This window comes from Mesoplodon mirus (assembly GCF_964341445.2).
Source record: "Mesoplodon mirus genome assembly, chromosome: 5".
In the NCBI taxonomy this organism is placed as follows: domain Eukaryota; kingdom Metazoa; phylum Chordata; class Mammalia; order Artiodactyla; family Ziphiidae; genus Mesoplodon; species Mesoplodon mirus.
The window spans coordinates 23632356-23657353 of record NC_138980.1 but is presented as its reverse complement, the minus strand read 5'-3'; the positions used below and the strand labels follow the sequence as shown (position 1 = coordinate 23657353).

Below are 24998 nucleotides of genomic sequence, written 5' to 3'. Positions count from 1 at the left end.
GAAAAAAATACCTACAGACAAACAAAAAGTTCATTATGTTAACCAATCAGGGTCTGGAAACTTCTGCAGTTTTCTTCCCAAGTGTTCTCCGATCAAATCATCTTTTTTTTTGTTTTCCAGTAAACAGTAACATAAATACAAATTGTTTAATAATAACCATAAAGTCTCATAGGCTGAGGTTTAAGTATTTATACTTCATATGGTAAGGAGACAGATATTGGACAATTTCTAGACTCCTGAAGATTTGGCATTAAAAACAAAAACCTCAGTCATCAGAATTCCTATTTCTACGTTTGTGACTAACTACATAAATAACCATTGGAAAACAGGACTTTCCAAGCTCACTTTCCAGTTAGACTTTAATCTTAAACGAAGTGTGTATGTGGTTTTATTAATCTATTACAATGCACAAGTTGGATGTCTTTCCATGAATGCTACTTACCACCACTGACATCAACCAATGAAACAGAACACAATACTTACAATTTAATGAAATTCCAACAGCAAACAGTTCCTATGGGTTTTGGTTTCTAATACCTGCCTACCTAAAGTTAATAATACTTATTACCTGTTCAACAATTACAGAAAAATCTTTTAAAGTTAAGGAAAGTTTGAGGTAAATAAAGAATATTCATTTAAGAATGAAATAGTCAAGATTTCCTTTTACTCAAAAAAAACAAAAAACCAAACACAAAAATCACTTCCAAGAGTCAACCTCCATGTACAAAAAGGCAAGATCAATCACTGGACACAAAGGATATTCCAAAGGTCTTTAAAAATGGTAATTAATCTCAAAAAAGGAAAATTAATTTTAGCTTTTATATTTCATTCATTATCAAGACCATATTTGCTTAACAAGATAATTATGCGATTGATACAAAACATACAGCATTTACACTTAACTGTACAAAATAATTTAAGGTTTATAAAAATATTAGAATGTTTAGAGTTGACTGACACAGTCTTAAATCATCTCTTCTAGAGAAGTATAGTAAGGCCACTGATTTCCATTTTATTTCTTTTTTAATAAGTCAAAGAAAGGATGCTGCAATGCTTCATCCAAGGTAATTCTTTTCACTGGATCATATTCTAACATTCTTTGAATCAGGTCAAACAGTTTCTCATGTTCTTCATCATGACAGAGCATAAATTCCTGAGGGGAAAAATGACTTTGTTTAAGAAAGACAATAAAAAATAGTTAAAACAGGTTTTTTTTTGTTTTTTTTTTTGTTTTACCTTTAATGGTTTGCAGTGTCCCGTAACATATCTACCAGCAGAACTACGTTCCTCCCAATCTAGCTGATTATGATGAAAATACATCTGTTTCCTATAGGAAAGAGAAGTCTGGATTAAATTTTAAGAAAAAAAGAAACCCCAAACCCACATTCTTACCCTGCCCCAAACAGGGGATTGGGGGAAAAGATGGAACCATAGACATCTCTCTATATATACATAAACATACAATTTCTAAAAATCTCAGCAATAATTATATCGGATACCTTATATGGTATTTTTCCTAATCTTGTACCCTCTGAAGTTTTAGTATCCCACCTAAGTTGTACCATATGTGAAACAATGCCAGCTTCAAAAACAGAGGTTCCTAGATCCATTCCTGTAAATTCTGATTTCACTAGATCTGGAATGGGGCTAGAAATCATTAACAATTCCCTGGATGACTTCTGCGGTGAAGCTATGTTTTGAAACCACTTATAGTATTCTTGTCCAAAGACGTACATGTGGTTTGCAACAGTCTGGAATTCAAATTTAGATAGGACTCCAAAATCAAGCTCTTTTTACTACTCTATGTATTATTTTTAAATCAACCTAGGAAAACATTTATGCAAAGGTTAACCTGAGTATAAAAACACCACTTTATTTACTGGATCACAAAGTAAATATTGCATTACTTTTCAAAAACTTGACTTCATGAAAAAGAATTCAAAATCTACAGTCTTTGGAATAAGCAATAACAACAAAGATGGGTTTTCTATAGTTTGAATATAGGCCACTGCATGTACCCAATAAGGACTTTAATCTTAAAAAGCATACCTTGTTTTCTGAATCATGTGTGTTGGTATGGGTCCTAATATATGTTCCATCATTGCCAGGTGTTCTTTATTATCATCAGTCTAAAAAAAATAGGAAAAAGAAACTTAGCACTTTCCATTTCCCTACACGCACATAAAAGGATAACACAAGAAAACAGTGTGTCCGGGACTTCCCTGGTGGTCCAGTGGTAGAGAATACACCTTCCAATGCGGGGGACGTGGGTTCGCTCCCTGGTCGGGGAACTAAGATCCCTCACGCTGCGGGGCAACTAAGCCTGCCCACCACAACAAGAGAGCCCGCGAGCCACAAACTACAGAGCCCACACACTCTGGAACCCACACACCACAAGTGGAGAGAGAAAACCCACGTACCGCAACAAGAGAGAAGCCCACGTGCTGGAATGAAGACCCAATGCAACCCCACCAAAAAAGTAAATAAATAAATGTTAAGAAAAAAAAAAGAAAATAGTGTCTCCATAAAAGGACTAGATTAGACAGCTATACAATTTATATTACACTCTACTTCAAAGATGGAATAAAACTGAATGAGCTACACTGATTGTCTGATTTCTGAAATGAATTGGTAAGGTTTGTAGAGCTGATTGAGGAACAACTTTTTAAGTATATTTTACTGAAGTACAGTTGATTTACAATGTTCGAATAATTTGTTTAATGTAAAACAGAACAGTTTTTCCTTATTTGTATTACTTGCACTGTTTAACTGAGGGATGACTGGGAAGATTACCAATAACCTGGCTACTCATTTTATCGGTTGCTTAACTAACCTCCATTACCCAATGGATAGCAACTTTGTAACACTAATCCTAGACAATAAAAATACAGTCCCAATAATTCTTACAACAACCTTGAGCTAGGAATGTGGGAACATCAATTTCAAAGAGGTTAAGATACTAGCTCAAGCTCATATAGCTCATCAATGAGGAAACCTGAGCTGTGAACCCAAGTCAAAACTCATATTCTTAAATTACACAGTAACAGAGCTTTGGCTAAAGTCGAATAAATTGTTAAACTAAATGGTACACTCCTAAGCAGAGGCTGGAAAGCTTCTTCTATAAAGGACCAGATAGTAAATATTTTAGGCTTGGATGGTCACAGATGGTCTCCACCACATATTCTTTTTCATTTTTTAAAGCAGGCATCAGATAGGATATAGTTTGCCAATCCTTGCTCTGAAGAGCAGAGTCTATGTGCAATGCATTTTAAATCCATTAACTACTGTGCCTAGCACACTGCTTTCAAAATGTTCTTAAGTCATGACAGGAATAAATAATACAAGCTCCATTATCTTCAAAAAGTTCCTTAGTTGAAGACTATTTTGGAGGGTGGAATTAAAATATAAACCACATCTCAAACCAAAGTTAATAATCGATGCTTAAGGTCTCAGAATGATTTACAATCATAAAACCATCTGAAGGATTTTATATGTGTCAGAATGAAGAAAGCATGCACTGTGCTCAACTTTTTCCTTGACCCTATAGCTTACTACCACAAAGCCAGACACCACCCCCTAGAAATGTCCGACAGCTATGTTCTAGATATCAAACTTGTCTACAAACTCAGAGTACTTTTAACAGATCTCTACGGAGTAGACAGAAGTTTGGTGAGGTGCCCCAGAGCGGCGAACACATATATTCTGCAACAGCCACCTAAGTGACTTATAATTCATCACAGCTTCCTCCCTCCTCATCCTGCATTGCCATAACCTCAAAGCAACCTTGACAGTATTAGCCAGGAACTTCCTAACCACCCTCACCCCATCCAACAACACACCTTGATCAAATCACAACCCTCTTAAAGTTCTCCAATGCTTACACCACTTGAAGCTTTCAAGACTTTTAGTTTTCCGACATAAGCAAAATTATGAGGAAAACAAGTAGAGACCTAAATAACATTTTCTCCTTTTTGTTCTGCCAAGTAAGCCAATAACTATTATCATTGCATAGAAAGAACATTTTAATACCAAAAAAAACAGGAGAGATAATTTCTAAATGAAAGCCAGAACGGCAACCCTACAAAATCATTTTCATTTTAGACCGGTCTACATTTGGAAACCACTGACTCCTAGGATAAAACAAATACCTTTCTATGGCAAACAAGTCCACTATGAATCAGTACTTGCCTACTGACACCATTTTCCTATTTATCCAAGACACTCCGGCAGCACTATTCATCCTTCCTCAACTAGAGTAGCTTCCTTTATGCCTCTTGCATTTATGAATACCATTTCTTCCTGATATGGCCATCACACACTCTAGTTTTCTGACAAACTCTTACTCTTCCTTATAGCTTGGATTAAACTCCCTATTCCTCAGTGATGCCTTCTCGAAGGAAACTTAACCGTTCACCTTTTCTGGGTTCCCTTCTACATTGTTCCATTATAGCAAGTATCATATTGTACTGTACGTTTTCCCAGGTCTATCCTGTGTATGTCTTCCTTGAGGAGAGAGATGCTGTCTTTTCATTTTTTATACACACAGTGCTTAGAAATGTGCCTAGGGTGTCATACATGCTTAATACAACTTACTGTTTCTGAATTCTTTTAATAAAAGTGCAACATAACCAGAGCTGAATTAAAACTAACCATAGTAACACTAATGTAAATTTATGAAGGAGCATCACAGTAAAATGGATCATATGAAGTCAATATGAACCATGTGTTTAAAAGCTCCACATGCAGAATGAATTATGACCATTCACTGAGAGTAGTTCATTCAACTGTGGTTTTAGAGAAGGATGACTATTTTGCACATGGAAGTTTACATCTTAAGAATAATGACACTATGGCAACTTTCCAATATGGAAACCAAAACTTTAACATGCCTTTAACATTAAAGCTCATTATGAATCAGTAAGTAACATTTACTAAATACATACCTGAAAGACTGTGAAACCAAGGTAATATTCAATAAGAATGCAACCTATGCTCCAAACATCACATGGCTGAGACCAACCTAAAGCTATTTAAAAACAAAACCAAACATTTTATTAGGCAACAATTTTTAATTGCCAATACACAATATCTTTTCCTATGTGGGTGCTCTCTTTATATAGCCCATTTAGGAGAATATGATAGTAAATTCAGGGTTTACATTTTTAGTTTTACACCAAACATGATTCAGTATGCTTTCAGAGTCCTCCATATCCTTGTATCAACTTACAGTATTTTAACCTGGGGGAGGAGGCATTTTATGGAAAGTAAGAGGGGTTAGCAAATAGTCCATAGTCTCTGAATTGCTTGTGCAATGAGGAGCACTGTTATACCCACTTAACGGTTGTTCTATGAAATTTTACATTTTATTAGTGCAAACATAGGTCAATAATTATCCTCAGAGTGTAATTACTAACCCCTTATCAATTACCATCAGCTTGATATCTGAGTTTATTTCTTCCATTAAAAGAAATAGTAGTGTCACCTAAATTATGTAAGAATTATAATGGATATTATAAGCAGTGTCACCCATAAGCAGAATTATACAGATATTTAAAGTTCACATAGAGAGGTATCTATATATGTACTTTCAGGTTGTCTATACATGATCATATATTTTCTCCTTCAGAATTCTCAATAGTAACATTATTCAGAAAAGAAAAAAACACCTAGCCTTAAGTCTCTATCTATTTAGAAAGGAAAAGAGTAAACCTAAACCATACAGATGTTTTAACCTTTTATAGATTGTTTTTAATAAAAAAATAATGTACAAATAAAACCTACTTTAAAAGACATTTCAATTACTTTCAGTAACATTACTGAATTTAAAGACAAAGGAAGAAACAATATATTCAAGGAACTTGACTATGATTTAGCCATTTTTGTTAACCCTCATGGTACTTATCACTTGAACAAAAGGATAATGGAGCATGGTTTCTACTTACAGTAACACATACAAAATCTGCAAATGATAGAGCTTGGATCTAAGATGAAAGTTTTCTTTTCCAGCCACTCCTGTCTCCCAGTCCAGCTTTCTCCCAAGTGACTGTAAACTACCTCATTCTCTTATGGCTCAGCTCTCATACTCTTTGGAATTTCACATCATTCACTTTGACCAACTTCTGTTTACTACCAACACCCAAGACATGAGACCAACTGCCCTCCTCAGTGGTGGCACCTGACAACATCTTCCTCTTCAACCTAATTCTGCCTTAATCCTCAGGAGTAACACTTCACAAACACACAAAGAACCCTTCTAATCTTCCCATCTGTTCATTTCTTTTCCTAAACACCAATAACCCCAATTTCAGATTTATATCAACTATCCCCAGCCTGGCCACACATGGGACTGTATTATTACTAAGAATCACTGTATCTTACGCAATCTAGGAGGAGGCCATTAACTAACTGTAAGATACACCACTGTTTTATGAACCAATAACCAAGAAAAAATGCTGTTTTGTCTTATGTTTCCTCACATGTTAAAATGTGGAGAAAAATCTTCTTCTTAAAATTGATAAAACACAGCAAGTTATCTCTTTTTAAGCTCTGAAAATACCTATCTGTCCACAATCTCCTCCCACACTCTTTTCTTTTACCTTCATTGCAGGCTTCAGTCCTCAACCATGAATACACTTTCTAAACTACTGCAACATAGCAGCTTCTTTCAGACCATACTAAGCAGAAATCCTAGTAACATCAATCTCAAAGATGAGCTCCAAACCTGTGCTATCCTATGTGGTAGCCACTAGCCACATGTGGTTATTTAAATCTAAAAGTTTAATTAATTTAAAATTCAGTTCCTCAGTCACACTGGCTATACTGAAAGTACACAGTAGTCTACATGTGGCTACTAATGGCTACCATGTTGGATAGTGTAGATATACAACATTTCTATCATCACGGAAAGTTCTACTAGCCAGCACTACAAACTATTCTTAATTTCCTGTCCCTTTTACTAATTCTTTACTCTAGGTAAACATCATTAGTTTGCTTTCACACTCATATTCTCAACTACCAAGTCCTCTTCGACAAAAGGTAAAAAGTGGAAAAGACTGATTCCACAAAGATGTTTTACTAGCCAACCTCGGTTGAAACTTACTTTTGGCAAAGTAATATGCTTATACCATTTAACTATCTCCCAATATCACCTGATCTGAATTTTTCCCACTGTCTCCAAGCCCCCAAATCCATCCCTGACTTCCTTGCTCTATCAACATGACTCGGTCTCGAACTTTTAAATTTTGAGGCCTAAGATGTGCTCTCCCTCACTGAGTTCCCTTTTATTAATATTGAAAAACCCTGCACCTTAACTAATTTTCCTTTCCATGCTTTCCCATGTCAAAGATGATCAAAGAAGCTCTCCTCTTAGACTAGCCCCTCTTTCTTCTCCTCTTAACCTCCATCCACCCTACATCTAGACGTCTGCCAGCCAAATCTTTAGCATTTTCACCAGCACCATGCTTTGTGATGAGACCAAAAGAGGTGCCCACATCGCTTCAAAATCACACTGCTGTCATGGACTTAGCCAATACAGCTTGTTCTCTTATGATCTTGTAAGACTGACTTGTTCAAAAAGAACCACCACCTGGAATATCTTTACAGATGATATCACATTTTTCCCACTCAGGAAAATTATTTATAGCAATGTCCAGACAGCTTTTATGAAAACAGAAAACATTTTCTGTACACTGCTAAGAAAATTACAGCTATCCCCCAACTACCTGCCCCCCAATAAAAGCTATAGAGAACAAAAAATCTCTTTTTCAATTAAAATATCAGGAAGTCTGGTATCTACTAACCCAAAATGACCTCTGGAGCTCTGTAATGCCGTGTAGATACCACAGTGCTATGATGTTCATCATCGTATGTTGCACTTCCTAAGTCAACAATTTTGATATCTGTGTTTTTCAGTGTGCGTTCATCACGTTTCTAGAGATACAGTTAAGTAAACACAAAGATCAATAAAGATATGAAATATTTTATAGCACTATCCAAAAGGCTTGCACATGAATTCTCTTTTTGATTTTCAAAATAACCCCATGAGAAAGGCAAAGGATTACCCTTTTGGGGTTAAACGTCAGGATATAATAAGCCTCAAAGGTAAAATTCCTCATCCAAGGATCACCAAGCTAAATTCATTTTAAAGACAACTACCAAAATTAAAACAAGTGTTAACTTACCATTTTTGAATTATACTTGACTACATAGTCAGACTCCACAAATAAAATATTTTCAGGCTTCAGATCTGTATGGGTTAATTTATTATGATGCAAAACTACAAAAGAACAAAAAGACATTATTAGTTTCACTTACAAATTTAATCTGTACCGGGGGAAAGGAGAATTAGTAGTAGAGGTAGGGATCAAAAGTGGTTTCATCTTTACTTGCAACGTGCATTTTTAGTGACAATGGTTTGATATGTTGCTTGTCCAATAAAACCTTTAATTGACTGGTATTTAAAAATTTAACAAGTATACTTACAATTTACTGACTGACAGATCTGATATGCCATTTGCCTGATATGGTCAATTTGAAATGGCAGAAAGCTATTTTCTTTCATGAAATCATAGGTACTAAGTCCCAGGAGTTCGAACACAATACAAATATGACCATGATGATCAAACCATTCTAGCATCTGGACACATCGGCTGAAACAGATCAGAATACAAATAATTCAGTTCACAGAATTCTGATTATTTCATGTAACATAATGGATCACAGTTCCAAGTTTCTTACTTACAAGACATTATTGGGATCAGTACTATTTAAATGCTCCAATACTTTGATTTCTGAATGAGCTGCTTCACGATATGGTCCCACATTTTTTGTGATTTTCACTGCTACATGTATGCCACCCCTTAAAAACAAAATGAAAATGGTAAATGTACAGAAGGGCGTTGAAGACATGTATCCTCTAAAGCAGCTGTCCCCAACCTTTTTGGCACCAGGGACCGGTTTCATGGAAGACAAGTTTTCCATGGTTGAGGGGAGGGTGTGATGGTTCAGGTGGTAATGCAAGCTATGGTGAGCAGCAGATGAAGTTTCACTCGCTCGCCCACTGCTCACCTCCTGCTGTTAGGCCCAGTTCCTACCAGTCCACGGCCCAGGGGTTGGGGACCCCTGCTCTAAAGCATCATCTTGTTAAGTACCAATCACTCTATGCTATTTTCCTAAAATAATCTTTCAGGGTATATTATAGCAGATCTATAAACATTTTTTCAAAACATTTTGACAAAATATACATTATACAGAGTGATGATTTCTCTTAATACTTAAGAACGTTAATGTTTGTTTCCAAAAGTTTAAATTGACCTAGATTTTATAAGTAGTTTTTTTTTAAAAAAGGATAAAAATATAAACCTTGAAGATACTACTGCTGAAAACATTCACTCATTCGCCAGGCTAGACCGAATGTGCCAGATGTTGCATTGGAATCACTGTTAAAAAGAGCTTGTCCCATGTACCTCACAGTCTAATGGAAAAGACAGACACTTGAACAACTTATCATTAGGTTAGAAGTGCCTGGTATAAGGAATAGAGAGAAGAAAGAACCTAACCATCAGAGTTAGGGGAGCTCAGACTTCTTCAGAGAAGAAAGACAACTATCAGTTTGTTAGATAATTCTGGCAAAGGAGACACCAGCAATAAGTCATCAAGCCAAAAAAATGTTTAGTGCATTCACGGATGCGAAGAGGTATAAATAGCAACAACGTAGGGCAGCGTGTTTTAGACCGGGGCATCTGTAGTACTTCCTAAAAAGTACAGAGGGAATTCCCTGGTGGTCCAGTGGCTTAAGACATGAGCTCTCACTGCCGTGGGCCCAGGTTCAATCCCTGGTCGAGGAGCTGAGATCCCGCAAGCCATGTGGTGCGGCCAAAAAAAAAAAAAAGCCATAAATGATTTTGAGGAAAAGGATTTCCAAATCTTCAGCTTCCTTCTGTCCTCTTTTCTAAACCTGATCTTCTTGAATACAAGCCAGCAGTCAACCCTGCATTTTTCACTATGGCCTTCCCACATTACAAAAGAGAACCCCATGCACGTGAAATTAATATGGCAAGGTTTGTGCCCCAGGCTGTTTATAAAAAAGAAAAAAAAATTCTTTGAGGCAAAAATTTTTCTAGTGGCTGGATAGCAAACCTATTCCGAACTCATTTCTTTTGACAAGGTCCCAATGAAGTTGTGGGCTGATATATAATCATCAAACTAAATTTTTAATGATTTATCTCCCTATGATGTATAGCATATATCTCAAGACTTAAAAGAATTACTATAAAACTGCTGTGACAAAACTTCTTCTAGTCTCATCTATTTCATCATATGGACAAGTTTTCTAACTGCTAATAAGCTATAAAAATGAACAGTGCTAATAGCTATAAAAATGAAAAATGGATAATGGTGTTAGCTAATGCTACTATAGTAATCATATTGCAGTATATAAATGTTCAAACCAACGTTATACACCTTAAACTTATAAGCTTTCATATTACTTGTCAATTAAAAAAAAAAGAAAAATGGAAACTTAATGTTAAAACAGTAAGATTTATCTATGGACACATGAACTCATTTTTTTAAAGGCCCCAACCATCTCGATAAAAGATATATTTACAATTACATTGTATGTTTTAGGTCTAATAAGTATCAAAATTTGTAACAGATTTGTACTTGATCAATTGAATACTCTTCATTGGAATATCTCAAATACTCAAGTCTTGGAACCTCAAGAAATTTTTAAAAGACCTCAATGGGACAACTAGTGAAATGTGAATCAGGTTGTAGATAAGCTGGCAAAACTTGAAAATACATATAACATATAAATATAGAGAATGACTAAACACTGTAAAATGTTAACATTTGTGGAATCCGGGTGAAGAATAGATGGGAATTCTTAGCAACTTTCCTAAGTCAAAGTATTTCAAAATATCTTAAAATTTTACTTTATGTTCACATTTTTGTCATAGAGAGGAAAGGGTGATAATAAAAGACACTTAGGATAATATTCTTTATGAAAAGTGAAGTAAAAGTTAAGTTCAAGATAAAGCATTTCTAAGTATTCAAGAAAAGTTTGTTCATGGATGACAGGAGGTATCAAGCTGTTGTATTTAGATTCCCCCAAACATATTTAGAAAGAGAGATATGTTTTTTTTAAAAAAATCACCATTTACAATAAGCTGGAAATTACATCCTCAACTATTTTATGATGAAAAGTAAAGATGTCAATTTAGAAATGTGCAGTTTCCACTAAACTGTTGTAAGACGTTCACTTACAAAAAAATTTGCAACCGCAGAATAGAGATCCTAGAGGAAAACATGAAAACGAAGCAGAGAGGGTCAAAGAACAAAAAGTTTAGTATAACTCATTAAAGAATCTGGACTTTATTCTGTAGGCTTCAAGTAATATAATTTATTTATAGTTTGAGAAGCTAACCCTAACGTGCAAATATTATCCTTTGGAAATAAAAGTTTTTGAACCAAGAAGATTAGACATGCTAATTTATTGTCTCTGCAATTCAAAAGTAGGGTAAAGCACTCCAAATCTCTTATAGAAAGCTAAGGACCTAAGTTCTGGGAAAGTCTTCACTTGAACACTGACATTAATTTCCATGAACTCCATCTGATAAACATTTTCAGCATTCTTGGTCAAAATCCATACTTATGGTAAATAAATCGTACACAGTTCAAGAACTTCTGAATACTTATACCTCCCAGGAAAACACATAGCTACCACTTAAATTCCATTTCATCTAAATTATGGATCCTTCTCCACCAAAAATATCAGAATGTTCAAAAAAGAAAAACAACAAACTTACATGCCATGATCAATGCACTCTACAACTCTGCCAAAGGTCCCTTCTCCCAAAGTGTTCACGATTTCATCTAAAGTGAGGGGGGAGAAAGAAGTGTAAGTACCTGAGTACAAATTATCAGTTATTCAAATAATGAATGCTTAAGTGTGGAATTTTTTCAAATGCTCTCTATTAAAGCATAATTAACGTTCCAGCCCTCAAATTATTTGATTTTCAGATGCTACAAAAATAATGTAGATAGCTATCTTTCTTGCTCTAATCTCAAATTCCACTGATTATTTTGGAACTTTAGAGTAGAAATATTTAAACTCTATAGAAAAGAAGAAATACAAAAGAACAACAAACCCACAAAAAACAAAACAAAAAAGCAATGAAGAGTTCTTTAGCCCCCTGCTGACAAACTATTCTTAAAAAGATTATTCTGTCTGCAAAGTTTAAAAAGTGTTGAAAAATATTCTATACATCTTGCTTTTAGAACGTCTCCACTTTGACAGATAAGGTGACCCTCTTCATCATCTTCTATACTCCTGGATCTTTTCCTTTGGTGGCTCTTCTGGAACGGCAAGTGGGCAGCACCAAGATCGTCCAGCCAATCAATATAGCAGAGTGAATTCAGGGCAGAATACGCAATTCATTCAGCGGGGAGATATTCAGGCATTCAGATAAGAACCAGGCCACGAAGAGTTGGCAGGAGCAAGTTCAAATTCAGTCCCCAGAGATTCACAGGACACAGTTTATGTTACAGAAGAAAAACATGGCAAGATTTTCAGATAAGTTACTTAAAGTGGCAATAGAAAAAACAACACAATTGTCTCTAAAACACTGACTTAATTGAAGTCTGAAATTTAAAGAATGCAACGTCATGATCTATTAATCTCGTTATAAAATAGCCTATGCTGTGAGTTGAGATGTCTAGTTTGTCAGGAAAATGTTTTAAAACGTCAAGATTAGCTCAAATTGATACTTACCAATATTTTTAAACATACTTATTAAAATAAAAGGGGAAAATAAAGGCTAATGTCAATGTTTGATCTAATCAATGATAGTTCTACTGAAGAAAACTTGGGGAGGAAAATAATAATTCATAGTTTACTGCAAACAAGTGAAGATTCATGAGTGTAAAAAAAAAGGCAGGCTTTCTGGACAATAATTTCCCCTTCAGCACCCACTTTCAGAACTCCAATGGAACTAATTGCAGATTGTGCGATACACAGGGTAAGTATCCACCAGTGCAACTTTCTACATTTGTCTCCAAGTACTGGGAAAGGGGTTTCTTTTAAAGTAAAAAATGTTTAAGATGAAAGAAAAGATGGGTGCTTCATCTTTTCGTATGATTATGTTATAAAAGATAAAAATATTTTTAACATTAAAATCAAGAACCTCATGATCTGGTCTGCAGAAAATGAGTAAATGTGGGCAAATGAGGACTAACTAATAAATGCAGATTAGTTGTAAGAATTTGGAAGTTTCCTTTAAGGATTCAAGTAATATAAACACAATTATATTCATATAGTATTATAAACTTTTTCAAACTTATTGGCTCAGTAAGAGCTTTTACACACAAATAAGTATCCACCCAAAATAAAAACAAAATCAATCATACCGAACGTGACTGATTACTTGAACATTGTCTATTACGCTTCCTTTTAGGACTGCTTCTCCAGCTTCGGACTGAAGATTTACTGCAGTGGATTCGATAACTGCTTTCAACGTCTCTGTGATAACGTCTAGGAACACATCTTTTGCAGTAATCATTTCTGTATTCATCAATGTTAGGAACATATATTTTGCAGTAGTCATTTCTGTATTCATCAATGTTAGGAACATATATTTTGCAGTAGTCATTTCTGTATTCATCAATGTTAGGAACATATATTTTGCAGTAGTCATTTCTGTATTCATCAATGTTAGGAACGTATATTTTGCAGTAGTCATTTCTGTATTCATCAATGTTAGGAACATATATTTTGCAGTAGTCATTTCTGTATTCATCAATGTTAAGAACATATATTTTGCAGTAGTCATTTCTGTATTCATCAATGTTAGGAACATATCTTTTGCAGTAGTCATTTCTGTATTCAATGTTAGGAACATATCTTTTGCAGTAGTCATTTCTGTATTCATCAATGTTAGGAACATATCTTTTGCAGTAGTCATTTCTGTATTCATCAATGTTAAGAACATATCTTTTGCAGTAGTCATTTCTGTATTCAGCAATGTATCTCCGGTACTGATAATATCTCTCATTCAAGAACCTTGCTTCTAAATAATGACTGCAAACACATTAAAGGATTTAAAATTACTCTCTTCATTCTAGAACGCTTTAACGTTTAACCACATTTTAACGTGGTTAAAATAAAACATTCTCTCAAGAATTCCTGGTTTCAACAGCTAACTCAATAAAAGAAAAAAATACAAATTGATGAATTAGAACTTATACTTAACTCACAAAACTTAAATAATTTTACTTTAACCAACAAGCAAATGGGTACATATATCTCTATTAATATATACTGCTATGAAGGAACAAACCTTGGGTCAAATCATTCAACATATTCAGTGTTTACTTGATTAAGTGTCCCTTTACCTTCTGGTGAAAGTTAAGACCAAAAATTCACAAAACTGCTCTTCTGAAATTCATCAATCTTATGATATATGCATCTGTAACTAAGCTCTCTTCCTTTTTGCAGAGCCACACACAACATGAGGCAGGCAAAACAGGATTCCTTTCCTTCTTAATGTAAGTTAGGTATCTCTGGCACACAGAGTTCTTGCACGAAGGGTGTATTAGAGCTAAAAGGAATCTTAAATATATTTCAGGCCTTTCATTTTACAGATGACTACACTGAGATCCCTAGAAGGAAAACAATTTGCCATGGTTGTAGAGCACATTCTAAATCCTATTGTATGTGCCAGTATTATTATACACACCACCTATTCCATCTCCTCTCCTCTATTTCGAGCTTCCTGTATCTTTCTGAGAAATAGTCAACACAGTTTTTGAACGCTGCTTCATGTGCCAAAAATATCCAAAATATATGCCCCTCAAATGAGAAAAGGTTCTTGTAATTGCTTGCTTAGGATTTCCCAACCCCCTACTTCCCTTTGCATTTTGAATTTCCTGTCACTCCTGCTTGTGAAATAAACAAGAATTCAGGGAAAACAGCATCATCTGGTGCCATAGTGCTTACCTTCTTTTTTGATTTTTTTATTGTTTTTGCGGTACGCAGGCCTCTCACTGTTGTGGCCTCTCCCGTTGTGGAGCACAGGCTCCAGATGCGCAGGCCCAGCATCCATGGCTCATGGGCCTAGCCGCTCCGTGGCATGTGGGATCCTCCCGGACCGGGACACGAACCTGTGTCCCCTGCATCAGCAGGCGGACTGTCAACCACTGCACCACCAGGTAAGCCCCATAGTGCTTGACTGCTGAATCTACACATCCCTTTGAAAATCTAATTGAGAGGTATGGGCCCTCTCCCCTAAGAAACGCACAAATGCGTAAACAAATCTTGGCAAGGAATTTCAGAGATCATGGACCTCAGGAAGTCAATGGATTCCAGTTAAGCAGCCTTGATTTGATGGAAAGAAAAAGACAGAGCCAACTGACCCAGTTTCCCGTCCCCCTCTCTACCTGGGATGAGTATCCTTTTCAACAGTGTGAAGCTTCAAGAGGGATGCACGTGGAGCACTGAGGGAGAGAGGGGACACCTGCCCAGTCAGACACACCAGCTAAAATAATCCTGACAAGCAATGGAGTGACAGATGTTAACTAGACTGCCCTCACTAACCTCGTTCTTTTTCCCAGAATATGTTGTCATTCTTTTTGCTCAGGAGGCTGGTTTATGCAAAAATAAAGGAGAAGCATCTCTAAAACTGCTACTCAACAGGGCTGGCATCAAATCCAGGCTGGGGAGATGCAGAAGCCCCCTTTCCCCAGTGTCAGCCTTAAGTTCTAGCCATTGGAGAAACAACTCAGGATATTAGGGTCTAAATCTGGGTCTAAGTCAGGGATCTGATCAGTTGCTTGGAACCGTTAAGGGAGAGATCTACAATACGTCAAACTAGAAATTACCATACTCTAAAGGGCATCTGTTTAATTCTGTAAGGCATCCTTCCCATAAAAGTCTAAAATGTATCGGAAAACTCTAACACTAATAATCCTTAGCTGGACTAGTGCATGAAATTAGAGCTGCTGATAATCCATAAATAATCTATAGAATAACAAACATGGAGTGAAGTAATACTATGAGGATAAACTAAAAAGATGAGGACCTCTTCAGCCTACAACAACCGAGCCTTAGAGATTAGATAAACAAAGTCTACAGAATTATAAAGGCTATATGGACAGAGTGAACAGGATGAACAGACTGACTGAATTTCTAAAAAGAGTCACTGAATGTCCAGTGAATATTTCACTGTAGTTCTTTAAAACAGCCAAGACTAATGAGGCTATGGGCATTCGTTTTTATTTCCACACAGGTCCTGTGGAAGATAAAAAATATATGAGGCAAAATCCCTGCCAACAAATAACTGTTCAATTTGAGATTACTCACACAAAAATAAAACAAAACTCAACCATGCAGGAAATGCCAAAAGCCTGGATATGAGTGCTTAGGAGAAAAAACTCATAATGCTTAAAATGGTCAGGGAAGATTTCGTGAAAAAGAAGGGAAGAGTTGCATCTTAGAGGGACATCAGGATTTGGATAAAGTAGGAAGTAGAAGAAGTGCCAGGAAAGAAAAATGGCATATTACCATCTTACATTTATAGAGTACTTTTAGCCAGAATGGTTTAGAGATGAGTTTGTCTACATGTTACTTAGGAACTAGTAAGTAGACAATTTCAGCAAGAGCAATTTTCACATAGGGGAACATAGGCAAATAAATAAGCTGGGAACAGATCATCCAAAATCTTGCATGCCAGGCTAAAGGGCTTAAAACAGTGTTTCTCAAAGGGTGGTCTGTTTATTAACAATATCGAAATACTGAATTGTTAAAAATGAAGATCCCTGGACCCCAGGTCAGACTCACTGAATAATCTGGTACTATGCATTTTAAACATACCTCCAAAGTGATTCTATTCACACTAAAGTTTGAGAATCACTGGTTTAAGGCTTGATACTCTATGTTACAACAAGACATTTAAGGATATAAAATGTGTTCACAGTGTTCACAGCCACATCAGTCTTCCTGTGTAGAATTAATTGATTAAGCTTGTAGGAAGGGAGCAATTCACAGGCTACTTACAAATCAGAAAGAAAAGACACTCTGAAATATATAGGAAAAAAGGTAAGATAATTGATCTACAATAAAAGCGCTGATAAATCATAAGAAAAATATGCTTTAATAGAAAAAATAGGCTAAGAATACAAACATAATGTTCACAATCAACTAGACTTCAATTAAAAAAATATTCAAGTGTTCAATAAGCACATGACAGAGGACAAATTCAGCAGAAATTTAAACATTCAAATGAAAAGAAAACACTATTCTTGGCATTTCAAAATAGACAAGACTGGTGACAGCATGTCGTCGGGAGTGTAACTTGGTACAAACTTTCTAGAAAAATATGTGGAAAAATATGTGAATATGTAGCAAGAGCCTTATAAGAGTTCACACCCTTTCACTTGAAACTGTCCCTTCTTAGAACCTATTTTCAGGAAATATTCAGAGGCAAAGATTTGTATACAAAGATAGTTTTCAGAAGAAATAACTTTACATCCAAATGGGGGACTAGCATCCTACCAAGAGTACCTTCTTTATATGCTTCTGTATTTTTCAGTTTTTTTCCTATAATTTTACAAAAAAACACTCTTATAAAGTTTTGAATCTTGAAAATGACTATTAGATTACTCCAGATTACGGAGAGCAATTACCACCAGACATCTCTGGTGCCAATATCAAAGAAGAAACTATTGGCCTAGTGGTTATTGCACTGACTCAGTATCATCTTTCTGTGGTTAATTATGAATATGAATAACTGTTCATCATTCATATCACTTCCTTTCGACACATACAATGCATAATAAATCCATGAATGGTTAGTACTATATGTTCAGCCTTACAGAGTATTTTGTAGTTACCTTAATATAGGGTACAGATATTCTTGTATAATACATTAATTAGCTCAGGTCATTGAAATCCTGGCATAGATTCTCCCTCTTCCCTCCATATGATAGTGTGTGAAGAATGATTAGTCTGCACTGATTAACAACAAGCTCACTGTTCTACAGAACAAGTCTGTTTTGGCATGGAGAAGGAAAAAAATTGCATACTGTTTTTTAAAGTAACCCCAGTTGGCTAATTTAGAAAGCAATCTGGCAAACAGTCCCAGTGGAACATCTGCACAAAACAAGGAGAAAACATAGAACCAACAAAAACAAATGAGAAAGGGAAATTAATGGAGGACAGAATGAAAGAAACTCTATTCACCTAGGCTTTGTTTAATCATTTAGGAACTTGAAAAATTCCTTCAATTCTATATAAACGTAGTACCTCCAAATTTTACACGGGTAAGAATACAACAGAACAGGACACATGCCATTGGAAATTTTTATTGAGGCCCTTCTTACAACAGCCAAGCTTCTAAAAATCCCAAACATATCCACTGGCCTTATCTACAAATATAACCTGTAGAATACAGTATAGGCAACTAATCCCCAACACACTTTAACATTCTCACACACCACATGCTATTTTTCTCATCTGGATGAACTCTTCCCCACCCTTCATTAGCTCTCATTTGTGGAACCCTAAATAAGTGCCCCAATGTACAGCTCTCCCTACTACATACAAGTTAAAGGCACTCACTGGTCCTTTAATCACTTACTTAACTGTCGTGTGTCTCATTTCCCACAACTATATTACTGGCAGCTGGGACTCCATCAACTGTGTCCTACAGTTCCCAAATGGACACAGATATGTGAGAGCAGGAACTCTGTTCTATTCACAGCAGTGGCTAGCATATAATAGGCACTCAGTAAATATTTTCTGAATGAGTATTTGTTGACTGATTTATAAAACAATCTGACAGATGAAAGTTATATAAGCTAATGACAAGTCATTACAACTATTAGTGTTAAAATGGTACTAGTTCAAGCGTAATTTACCAATAAGATTCTTTAAGCTGGTGATGTGGTTTACAATGTCTGTTCTCTTGTGTACTACTGTGGGATCTCCTCTTCCGTTTGTACCTTCCACTGTAGCTTTCATGTCCCAGGCTTTCTCTGTTATCCCAGTCAGGGCAGTGAGTTCTGTTGGAATGACTCATCTGTTAATGGAAATGAAAAGTGAGTTGTGGAATTTACAGATGGTTATATTTAGTAAATAAAATATTTCACATTACTATTAATTCAATAGAAAAACCCCAGCACATGGGGTCCTACAGGTTCTAAAATCTTCGTAGGTAATGGTTCCCAAGGCATGGAGGCACTGTCCCACTGGTATGTCAGATGATTCTAAGTGGCATACACACCTAACACTAAACGATAACACTGTGAGACCTGAATGCATTTTCTTTCCGTTCTTCTGGATAAATTCTCAGCTTGGTGCATATCTTCAACTAACACTTGCTAACTGCCATTTTTAAAACAAGAGTCAGGATTCAGGCTTACAGCCTTCAGTAGACAACAATATCTAGCTAGAAATTAATAACTTTTTTGGTTTTATTTTTATCATTACCTTCTTTCTATGGTAAATTATTACTAATCTCTTAAGTTATTGATATAATCAAATTATTAAGTTATTGATGTTAACTTTAAATGTGAACTAATTTAAAACAAATATCACAAGTGTCATGCAGCTTTGTTGAAATACTGTGATACAAATAACTGAAGTCAGAGAAACACTTAGGGATAGAATATAGGAGATGACTGTTTATTTTCAGATCATCCTGCAACCATTCTTAAAATTAAACATATTTGTTATAGATCTGGGGTGACTAAAGAAATGAACCTATAAGGATGAATAGGGTCACACGGAAATCAGATAATTGTGACAATTCCTTGACTCCATCTACATCCTCACAGGTTGCATTCAGGATCATGATCTGTGTTCTAACAATGCCATCCCTATCTGCCTCTTCCCATCTTAATTCTTTCACAAAGCAGTTAAGTTTTTAACAGTGATGTCCAAACTGTTGAAGAGGGTGAGGTTCACAACTCAGCAAGGAGCTGAAAACAGGTAAAATGGAGCAAAACCAACTTAGTTAACCTCCTTCAGTTAGCCCAAATGACTCAGTAACAAGCAGACAAATTCAAGTAAAAAATTTAAAAGATTTCAAATGAATTAAAAGACTTTAAAATGAGGCATCTCCTGGGAGGTATTCCCTAAGAAAATGTAGGTATCATGCCATCAGGGACCGAAGCCACCAAATATTTAGATCTTTTAACTCACTTCTCTTGTTGATTCTTAGGTCCAACAAAAATCCTAAAACTCGAGTCAGGGTTCTCACTGGAAATTGATAAGTGAGCATTCTGATTTACATAGTCATTTGAATATGGGAAACTGAAATAAATGACATTACAAATTAACCTGAGCCAAAAGACCATCAGAAAAGCCATCAAAAAAATTATATTTCTAGTGGAATTCTTCTAACCCTTCAATTACCCAAATTATATTTTAACCACATAGGAACTCTTTAAAATTGTTTAGTTAAGCATTCTTAAATCATAGCAAGCAAAATTACAACATCTGATGACTGAGGTTTATTACTATGATTATTATAATGCATTTTTTGCAAAACACGTGTGTCTGCTTCAGTTTTGGTTTTTTCCTTCTACTATCAGTAGGCCATAACTAGCTCACCAAGGCAGAATTCTTAAATAACCACAGTTATCAATATGCAAATATTAAAATAAGCATCTTGGGAGAGCCAAAGGTTTTTATTTCTCTAGCCAAGTTCATTACTTTAAATTTAATTCAGCTGATAGGAAGCCGTCCCCCCCCCACCACTACTGTTCAGAAATATTTTCTCAGGAGGCCAAGAGAAGAATCCCAGATCCAGGTTATACAGATTAGGTTCCTTCGCATACAAAAAAAGAGAAAAACTAGCTAGAATTATCACACTATTTCTTATTAACAAAGAATCCTACATGTTAGAATCATCGGACATCCTTCAATAAAAACATCAGATACAACAAACATCAAATGTTTATATCCATCTTAGAAACCTGATTCTCTACTGCCCTTTAACACCCTATATTACCCGACAATTTGATGTTATCTATATAAAAATATCTATGTAGGTTAAAGTTATGATTAGATGGCTCCAAGAGGACTGTATGGAATGGATAACAAGAAGCCTGTGGGTGTATGTATGGAGCACAATCATACAAAGATAGCTCTAAAATAAGACCAGGTGGTTGACGTGGTCAGTTTGGAGCGCTGTTTCCTAAGAATAGTATAAGCGTTTCATGGTTACTTAAGTAATCAAGGACAGGGTGATCCAAAAGTATCAGAAATGCACATCTGATGCAACAATACTATGCTCCACTTTAGGAAAAAAACAGTTCGCACAAAGGATGAGCCTCTCCGTATTTACCTCTCACAAGCACGAGCTAAATTCCACCACCTGGACTCGCAAACGAGCAGTTCCTCGGACGCCCAGTCCCCACCCCTCGCCTCTCCGCCAGGGCACCTGGCCAGGGCCTTTGGCGCACTCAGAGGCAGAAGTCTGACCTCGGGAAATCCCAGAATGCTACAAACGGCCGAGGCCAGGGACCCAGAGTAAGCCTTGATCTAGGACAACACTTGCCCCAGGAGGCTCTCGCAGGGTCTCACTCTGATCGGCGGGACGGGTCACGGGCCTAAGGAGCCGTGATATGAGTGGCCTGGCCTCTCTGAGACGAGTCAGCGGCAGAGCCGAGGCCTTTCCGCCCTAGGATTTTAAATCTACCATGACACCGGGGCAACTTTAGGTTTCAAATGCCACGAGCAGAGCTGTGTCCCAAAGAAACCCCGGTCGCCGAGGCCCCGAATCCTGTCGTTTTTCTGACACCTGGCTTTCGAGACCTAAAACACTGGGAAACCGCCCAGCCCAGAACACCCTACCCGAAACCTTACCTCCTCAAAAGCAAAAGGCCCTTTGGCCAATAACTGTCACCAAACCGCCGTCTTCAATCCCTGTCGCTGCGACAAACACCCGACAAAATGACAGCAAAACCATCTCCCCAAAACCCCACCATCGGCCTCTAGCGCCACTTATATAGGACGAAGGCGCCTGCGTAACAGAGCTCCCGCGCTCCCGCCCCGCCCCTAAGGGGCGGGGCCCAGTGTGACGTCAGGGCCGCGCCCGGCCCTCCACCACGCTGCTGCGTGGGCGGAGCAGTCCCGGCCCTGAGATGTGCAGTGGCTGAGGCGACTCCTTAGATTGTTTTCATTGCGGGAGAACCTGGGTGAAGTCAGGAGGAGACGACTTAAGCCTGTGGCACGTGTCTGCTGCTACTCGAGGAGTTATGCTGAATGCAGCACCTCTTAGCCGAGCCAACCTTGGCTCCGTTTCCTGCTCTCCCACCCCAGTGGGCCGCAGCACGGCTGAACTGTCAGGCAGAGCCACCGTGCAATAGACAAACCCCAAACCGTCTCGGTGCTAGGCCCAGGCTGGTGCTGGGGTTAGCTCAGTGAATGCGATTGTGTAGTCCAGCCCGCTTGGAACGTCCTGTCTAAAAATGGATTCTGATAAATAAGATGTCTTAGGAAACAAGCTCAGAGGTGCTTATCTTTTTAAGGCCTGTGTTCCTGATAAGAACAAAAAAAATAAGTTTCAGTTGAGACTCCTTACAAAATTTTTCCTGCTGTGATCCCTGCCTCCTGGGCAGATTCGGTAGCTGGAAGTTTCCCTAACAAACTTTTCCCCATTATTTATTCCTGTGAGTCAGTTTTAGTTAACCAATGCAGAGTAATGTCTGAGAGCTAGTGAGCCCCGTTAAGGGGCTTGCTTACCTCAAATAAGGTATTTCGCAGTTCTAAAGATCCCCAGACAGTTTCCCGTTGTGAGCGTGTTCAGTGAGAAGAGAGAAGAGGGCCAAAATCTGAGCCCTGGGGAGCACTTAAGGGACAGAGGAAAAGAGCCTGAGAAGGAATGATCAGAAGGAGAGGAGAACCAAGAGTTTGGTGTCAGAGTAAGTGAGAGAAGGGTTTAAATGAGGGAAAGGCTGACAGTGACAAATGCTGGGAAGGAGTCAGGTAGGGTTGGTCCTGAAAAGTGTCAAGGGGATTTTGTGTTCTGACAAACATTCGATGGATAAAAGAGAAAGTCAGAAATCAGATTTGGGAGGGCACGGTTGGACTCTTGCAGGCATAAATCCAATAACATGTGGGTTTGTACCTTGTACCTTGTTAGGTGAAAGGAGGGCCCTGTCATTTCATGATCTAATAGTGTAGAAAATGTGTGCCACGTACTTTGGATAAATTGAATTGTTATGGAGATTGTACCCCATGTTAAGAAGTGAAGAAGTGAAGTTGAAAAGATACTTGGAAAATTGGAAGTGAAAATTCTTTATGCTGTAGAATGAAACAGACATTATTCTCCTCACCTGGAATAGCCACCATTTATGCATCTACAATTGTAAATCTTACCCATCCTTTGAGGTCTATCTCTAACATGCTATCTCTGACTACATGAGTTCCCACCCATCTCCCTGCTCTTGACTACTCTGGTTAGAGATGAGGTCCTTAATCAGTTGGCCAAGGCACACTGGTGTGCCTGGAACCACCAAAATATGATGACCAATTTTGCCCATAGTGTGAAATGTATTGGTTCTACAATTGATTACACCTACTATTTCAGGGACATCTATCAGTTGGAATGTTTATCTGAGTAGACTGGGCCATCTTGCGAGGTAAAGTGGGACTCAGCTTGAGGCATATAGAGGCATAAATTAAGCTGGCAGCAAAGAAAAGTTCCCCTTTTTTCCTGGCACATGAAGGATCTTTGTCTTGTGAGGCTAAAAGAGAATGTGGTCAGGACAGTGCACAGTTTTGCTCAAACAACAATAGAAAGTTAAAAGACAGCCAAGTGGAAAGGCCCCCTACAGAGGGATTTATAGACATCACAAAACAATGTTACCCAGTAGTGGAGTCTGCTTTGTAGTTGCTGCTATCTTATTTTAGTGTCATTTTGAATATTCAAGTTTGTCTGCCACTTAAATATTAAGGTCTAATATTTGAAAGTGTGTCATGATCAGGAGGAGGTCGACATGTATGGTGCTCCTATTTACTCTCTGTGGCTTATGTGCTTTGACTGGAGACAAGGACCTGATTTATATTATCTTTGGTATCTCAGTGGCTACAACCCAGTACATATTTGTAGGTTGTTTATGGAAGCTGCTTTTGGTTGTTTTGCTCAGTTGGGTTAAGTTGGATTAAATCAAAGGTTGAAATTTACTCCCAGAATCCCTGGGCCAGTTGGCTTAATAATCTTACCTGGCACCTTAACCCTTTCTATTAAGTCAGTTACCTGGAAAATGAATACCTTGTGTCAGAGGACTTAATAAAAAGTCTGTCTAATTTCTCAGAATCTACTACTAACACCAGAAAATCTGTCCAATCTGGTAACTTTGTCTCAACACAAGAACAAGTATGTCTAAGAAATCCTTAAGTTAAACCATATATAAAGAAAATCTTAGCTTTGAAGAGCAACCAGAGGAATATTCTTATCATATATTCTAGCAGAGACATTCTACAAGTTTAACTTCAGATATAGGAAACAGTCATCTCTGAAAGCAGAGTTCCAGAGTAAAAGTCTAAATTGTTGTGTAAATTACGTTTAACAAAAGATTGTCAGCTATATGGAGAAATCTTTACAAAGCTATAAACCTTTATGAGCTTATAATTTCTAAGTTGCTATTACTGATAATTACCAATCTGTATTTAATTAGATTTTTTTGTGTTTTTAGCTATCAATTAAATACTCATTATGTGCTAACTACTTTGTATACATGATCTCATTTAATAATCTAAACAACACTGTAAAGTGATCATTGGTTACTTGCTTGCAGTCAAGTTATCAAGTACCAGAACCGAGATTCAATCTCAGGACTTACTTGCTCCAAAGCTCTTGTGTTTAACCCGTTCTACTGGCTGCTTCAACTCATACAGCAAAGTACAAAGCAACTTACTTTACTTAGTCATTAGGGAAACCAGGCTGAGTTCATCTTTCAGCAAGATCAAAGGAGTTCGTCTTAAAAAAAGCACT

The 24998-nt window shown here is 37.0% G+C and overlaps 1 protein-coding gene across 3 annotated transcripts; it reads right to left on the bottom strand.

The window, feature by feature from the left end:
• Positions 1–1003: 1003 nt before the first annotated feature.
• Positions 1004–19073, bottom strand: LOC309804080 (dual specificity protein kinase CLK4-like; the record flags this gene model as incomplete). 3 transcript variants are annotated; one of them, XM_082621154.1, is made up of 14 exons in its annotated part: positions 1004–1153; positions 1237–1327; positions 2050–2129; positions 4944–5026; positions 7800–7929; positions 8181–8275; positions 8482–8648; positions 8741–8857; positions 11808–11874; positions 12267–12357; positions 13408–13543; positions 13991–14077; positions 18079–18145; positions 18913–19015. In XM_082621154.1, the coding sequence occupies 14 exons, from the start codon at positions 19013–19015 to the stop codon at positions 1013–1015; spliced, it is 1455 nt and encodes a 484-aa protein (XP_082477280.1). In that variant the 3' UTR covers positions 1004–1012. The 3 variants fall into 3 exon arrangements, with proteins under 3 accessions (XP_082477280.1, XP_082477279.1, XP_082477278.1); XM_082621153.1 differs by lacking the exon at positions 18079–18145 and having other exon boundaries at positions 18913–19073; XM_082621152.1 differs by lacking the exon at positions 18079–18145 and having other exon boundaries at positions 13408–13606; positions 14036–14077; positions 18913–19073.
• Positions 19074–24998: the final 5925 nt, after the last annotated feature.